This window comes from Chanos chanos, chromosome 6, assembly GCF_902362185.1.
Source record: "Chanos chanos chromosome 6, fChaCha1.1, whole genome shotgun sequence".
Lineage (NCBI taxonomy): Eukaryota > Metazoa > Chordata > Actinopteri > Gonorynchiformes > Chanidae > Chanos > Chanos chanos.
The window spans coordinates 15,208,268-15,214,672 of NC_044500.1; the positions used below are offsets into that span (position 1 = coordinate 15,208,268).

Sequence of the window (6,405 nt, forward strand, 5' to 3'; positions counted from 1 at the left end):
TCCCTGTGTTTCTCTAATGGAAACCAGAAATAATACATTTGTTACACCTCATTATACGCTACACGTCATTATATACACCTTAAATAAACCCACTGTCCGCAAAGACTGGATGGAGGTAGTCATAGAAATGAAAAAAAAACTCAAAATGAAAAGAGTATGTCCATTAGTCACAACAGTTTGAAAAAATAATTTAAATGTTTGAACAATATAATTGTATAGATGAATATGAATAATTTTCATTACACGACAAGCCTTCCAACTTCCTCCAGTAGGACAGAAAATATTGAGAATTCTTCAGCAGTGTTCTAGAAGATTTGCATGACTAATTTTTTATCCTCACATAAATATTTTGCTTCATCACAGCTTATTGTCAGGAAAGCAGACAGTGCACTGAAGAACTATAACACGGAGGAAAATAAGCTGCCTTTAAACTTTCAGAGTAAAGGCCGGTCATAGTAACATAAAGCAGAACAGTTACTGAGATTGAATGGTCTAGATCTGCTAACTAAGACAGTAGTGACATTTGGTTTACATCATTATCATACCAATCAAAGCATTCAGGACCTCCCAAATGCTGTGAATAGAAACACTGTCATCCTACAAGACATTGCTCCCATCAGTGTAGAAATGCTTTACCAAATTGATCACCCAGCCCAACTTTTTGATTATCAACATTTGCCCTCTGTGGGGTGAATCTAACTCATGCCTGTAAAATACATCTCACACCAAAATAGAGCCTCCAGGATGTTTCACTGCAGGAGACAAACACGTGGGCTTGTATGTTTCTTTGGGGCCTGAGTCACAAATGCAAATAAATGAGAACAGAATGAAGGATGACTCACTGCTCAATAGACGAATTTCTGTGCTCTTTCAGCTGAGCCGCGGTTGTCAAATTCATGGATAATGGTTTATTTTTATATCGGAAACCAAGCATGATGGAAATTTGCATCTGCTTCCATGACATTCTAAGAGTTACCTTTATTTTAGCAGTTACCTCTTTGTCCACTCCCATGCACTGTCAAGTGCTATGTGGCCATCTGGTTGCCATTTCAACGATAGGTGTCATATTGAAAATGATGGTACTCTGCTATGCACAGCTAGGCCCTCAGGAATCTCACATGGCATCTGGGTATGACACGTTGGAAGCCAATCAAACTTCAAACATGAAGTGGAAAAAAACTGTCAACACAGTCCATAACGAGATGAAAGGCAAACTTTATAAACTGGATTTGAGGCAGAGTGAAAGGAGTTGGTTCCCAATGGCAACAAAGAAGAGGCAGAGAAATACACTAAGTATTATTACAGTTAAGAAAATGTGAAAGCACATAACCTAGGAGTGTATAGTATCTCCCAGACTTAGCACACCACTATTCATGGATCTTTAACAAATATGATATATATTTATCTTCATCTAAACCTATACTGAGGATTACGCCATTGAACTACTTAAGTTACATGTTAGGTAATTTCTCTTTTTTTGTCGGATAAAATCAATTATGATAAAAGGGGACATGCACGGACTTCCTATCAAAAGACGCTTTCGTAAAAACAGTTTGGTCCGTCGTTTTGCGAACGACTTTTATTATGGCTCTTGAATTTATGAACCCGGAAGTATTTGTGTACGACCTGCACTCACACTGTTCTGGCGCTCAGCTTTTGCTTTTGATAATTCAGCTAGTCAGTCACTGAGGAATAACTAAAGTGGTTTACTTGCAGTTTCAGTGGTTGATCTTGGTTAATTTTGTAAGAACAATAACTGTCGTTCGTCGTGTTTCAGAAGAAGATGTGACAGTTTCCACCTGCTCGGCAGGAGCGTAATCCTCTAAGTCTATTCGTATGTTGTGTTACATCTGCTTATGTATTGCAGGTTATTTGAGTTGGTAGCTATAGATTTGGATAGCTCTAAACATTAGCCTGACTAGACAACGTCATGTAAGTTTCAAAATGCAATTTAGACAAACATCAAGGCTAGATATAGATCTAGAAAACATTGCGTTGTGATTCATGTATATGATAAAGATTGTGAATGATAGTCAGATCTAATGGTAGAAAACAGTGTTTAAGGCTAATACTGTATTTTAACAGTTGTATTTTGCTTGCTAACCACATCTCCATCCTGACATTATTGTAGCTTGTAAAGAATAAGATGTAGTCTGCTGCTTACACATGGGGATAGACGTTCGATTGTGATTAGAGTGAAACCATAGAATTTAGAATTTACTATAACTTATTTAAATAATTTCTCGTAAGTCAGTAGGTGCATTTATGAGAGACTTGTGAATACACATCTGAGCGGTGTCTTCGGTGTTTCTCTGTTTCAGGAGCTGTTAATTCTTTTTATTTTTATTCACGTCGGTCCCCAAAACTGTTAACATGGCAAAACGAAGAGACTTGTCCAGTATAGTGGTGGCGTGTGAATGGAACTCTTGCACTTACAAGGGACGGAGCATGGAGGAACTCAGCGATCACATGTCCCAACACCTGAAGGAGCACTTGGGTGATGGAGATACCATGGAAGAACTTGGTGAGTCACAACTGATCAAATAACCTTCTCAAATCATATTACATATGTAGAGTTGTGGTCCAGAATATTTTTTTTTTATCTGTTTAAAGTCTAATATAGAATTATTTGCTCTCCATTCAAATTCCATTCAAATTCAGAAGTGTTAACAAATATAAATTAAGGTTAATGAATGACTAATGTCAGCTTGGCAGTTGAATCTCAGCTTGTAGCTTCTCCATTTTTGTTCAGTGTACTGAAGACTGTGTGACACTGGATGTCATTCTGTCTTACTGCTGTAGATGACTATGCCTGTCTGTGGAAGGGCTGCGAGTTCCTAGCCATCGGGAGTCCTGATGAGCTTGTCGCTCATGCCCATTTTCACATATTTCATGCCAAGCTCAAGTTCATTGGGACCCAGTTGCTGCAGTCACATCCAGAACTGCCCAGCTGCACTCAAGACCTTCACAGTAACAACCTGGTCCCAGATCTCTCTGGAGGCTTTGTGTGTCAGTGGGAGCACTGTGATGTTAGTGTGTCTCTTTTTATCTTAAATAACTTCTGAGATGTTATTATCTTTTTATTATACTACCTTTTTATTGTTGTCACATGGTGATATACAATGTAGTGTTGTTTTTTCTATAACAGAGTACATTCAACAACCCAGAGTGGTTCTATCGTCATGTGGATATGCATGCACACTGCACTGAATTGCAGCCACTCCCAGACCAAAAACAGGCCCTTTTCTGCAGCTGGAAAGGTATTTATGTAAAGAACTCACTTGTAAAGATGAGGACTTGAATGAAAGGACTCTCTGCCTGGATGAGTCACTCACTCACACTTTTTCTCTCTTTCTCTCGCTCTGTCTCTCTCTCTGTCTCTCTCTCTCTGTCTCTCTCTCTGTCTCTTTCTCTGTCTCTTTCTCTCCGTCAGGCTGTGATGCCTTTTTTAAGATAAAGTATCGGTTGCGTGAGCACCTACGTAGCCACACACAGGAGCGGTTAGTGGCTTGTCCTACCTGTGGGTGCATGTTCTCCAGTAACACCAAATTTTTTGACCACATCCACAGACAAGCAGAGCCAGAAGGTCGGTTTATCTTGCATTACTGGTGCCCTTAAAATCTTACATACCATTTGTGTCAGTTATTCATACACAGTGCTTGTCTAGGTGCAGCTTATGTAATACAAAAGTAATCTAATTTGTGTTAGGTTGTTATAAGAATTTATAAACTATTCTCTTGTTTTTCTCTTTTAACTAAATATTTTTTTCATTTTTGTTAATTTAGCATATGAGTAACACAGTGAGATTATATCACAGATACCTAATTTTTTGAATGCTTCATGATTTGAATTGGATGTTCTTTGTATTCCCAGAGTCCCTGGTTTGTGAACATTGTGACAAAGGCTTTGCCAATGAGAGACTGTTGAGAGACCATGTTCGTCAGCACGGTGAGCGGGCAGAGCATATCTAACTCCTCCAGCTTGACTGCAAACTCACTATCTGATGCTCTTTTTCCCTGAGCACATTCACAACTGATAAAGCTGGTTCTTACTACTGTCTGTTACATTTTTAAACATTTGTGCCATCTGTGGATGCAATAATGTGTGTAATTTGTAAACGATTTCTGTTGATATCATTTTTCTTGTAAGCCAGGCACAAATTTCTTAAGCGAGCTCCTTTTTACCTCAGGCGCTAACACAAATTTCCACCTTTTGTTGTTTTGTAGTGAATCACATAAAATGTCCTTTGTGTGACATGACTTGCACTTCTCTTGCCACCCTGAAGATCCACATCAAATTCCGTCACTGTGATGAACGTCCGTTCCCATGCGACTTCTGCGAGAGCAGGTTAGAATCAAAAATGAACTGGACTTAACTGGTCCCCGTTATTCACTCACTCTTAGACAGAAAATACTTTGCAGTGCAGTTTATGCAACTGATCTTTTTAATGCCCTCTGACTCAGTTTTAAGAACCAGCATGATCTGCGGAAGCACATGGAAACTCATAATGAGGGAGCAGCTTATCACTGCACGGTGGAAGGGTGTGGGTACTCCTCCCGCATGGCTCACACGATGAGCCAACACTACAAGAGAGTACACGAGGTCAGTCACCAGGTGGCGCCAAATATACAAAATGTCGTTCAACTGTACAATGCTACTTCAAAAGACTCGTTTAGCATTGGTCGCCAGCTTGTCTTGCTTTCCTCTCACTGTGTTATGTTGCTTTACTGTCCTCCACAGGGTACCATGGTATCGAGGTATAAATGTCACCTCTGTGACAAGACGTTCTCCTGGTGTTACACTCTCACACTTCACCTTCGCAAGAAACATCAGCTGAAATGGCCTTCTGGGCATGCACGTTTCAGGTATGTCCTTTTTGCTCTTTTATAGAGTATAGAGTGTTGCTGACCGCTTTTGTTATCTTGCTCTAACAGTATTTCAACAAAATGGTGTTGGTATATGATATAATGGAATATCTTATAGGATTGTGTATTTTAACAAAATCTGTGTATATTCTTGAGTGCACTGACTGAAGTGTTCGCACTTTGTTTGGTTATGTTTTTGCTGAGTACGTTCGCTGCGTAATAAGTTGTCCTTTTTGCTACGTTTGATTCCTTCAGATATAAGGAAGATGAAGACGGCTACCTGCGGCTAAACATGGTGCGTTACGAGACAGTGGAGGTCACAGAAGAAATCATGAAAAACATGGCCAAAAAACGCACCCCTCGCAAGGTGTCGGGATCAAACGGCCAGGCCAAGCGGCCAAACGCGCAAGCAGAAAATGCTCACGGTGCTTCCCCCCACTCTTCCTCCCCGTCTTCCTCCTCCTCCTCTTCCTCCTGCATCTCGGAGCTCCTGGATCAGGCCGACGCGGCCGGCCCTTTGACGGAGGACGCCGCTGCACCTGTGTACTGCGTGCTGAACACAGTGACAGAGGTGGGCGGAGATCCGGAGGCCAGCCAGGACGCCGTCAGGTCCAACGAGTCATCGGGGGCCGTCAGGGCTCTGACGGAGGTGGCCAGAAGCCTGGGCATGGATGTCCTGTGATGCCCTGACCTCCACCTCTGGACTGATGGTCCTCAGACACAGCTGTGATGAGACACAGTTAGCTAGGATTTTACGGGGCACAGTTAGCTAAAATAGTAGAATTCTGGGTAGATTTTTTTTAACCTTTCTAATTTGTTAAAGGTGTAGGTTCTTAACCATGTTTTATATTGATGTGTAAAGCGGGTATCCGGCATTCCATTTTGTTTACAGCTGTTATTTATTTTGAAAGTGGTGAGCTGGATGTTAAGAGGCCACTTTTTGAAATAATCTCAGGTGTCTGATGCAGAAAGCAGTAATCTGCATTGTGCCACGCGCTGATCTCAACACTCTTTAAGGCTTTGCCCACTGCAGAGACCAAAAGCAGTATTTTACTGAATGTCATGCTTAGTTAATTATTATTGTTTTTAACAAGTTTCAACATTTGTCTGTTATTTATACTTGTGTATATTCAAATACAGTCTGACTTCCAGTAAATGCAAATAGATCAATATAGATTATGGTAAACTTATTGTTTACATTTTCATGAGGTTGTTTGTTTTTGTTTTTGTTTTTTTATGTATGATATTTGGTTATTTTAGACTTAAGTGTTCCCTTTAGAATGTTTTCTCTGTAAATACACCACAGAACTACAATAAAAGACAGCAGTACAGAAATAAATGAAAAACTACCTCTTTTCTTAGAGTCCTTTTAATCTTATTTGACAAAAAAAAAACAAAAAACATTGCGTCCATGACTTTTCATCTCTGTACATGAAGTCTACTGTACACTTATCTATCTGACATGAAGTGCTTAGCGGGAGCTCAGTCAAATTCAGTTAAGAGTTTTTTTTTGTTTGTTTGTTTGTTTGTTTTTATCAGT

The 6,405-nt window shown here is 40.0% G+C and overlaps 1 protein-coding gene across 1 annotated transcript; it reads left to right on the plus strand.

Moving 5' to 3' along the window:
* Positions 1–2,373: 2,373 nt before the first annotated feature.
* Positions 2,374–5,547, plus strand: LOC115814845 (histone H4 transcription factor). The gene is made up of 9 exons (XM_030777807.1): positions 2,374–2,524; positions 2,803–3,029; positions 3,149–3,260; positions 3,434–3,586; positions 3,874–3,948; positions 4,227–4,347; positions 4,464–4,602; positions 4,741–4,865; positions 5,121–5,547. The coding sequence occupies exons 1-9, from the start codon at positions 2,374–2,376 to the stop codon at positions 5,545–5,547; spliced, it is 1,530 nt and encodes a 509-aa protein (XP_030633667.1).
* Positions 5,548–6,405: the final 858 nt, after the last annotated feature.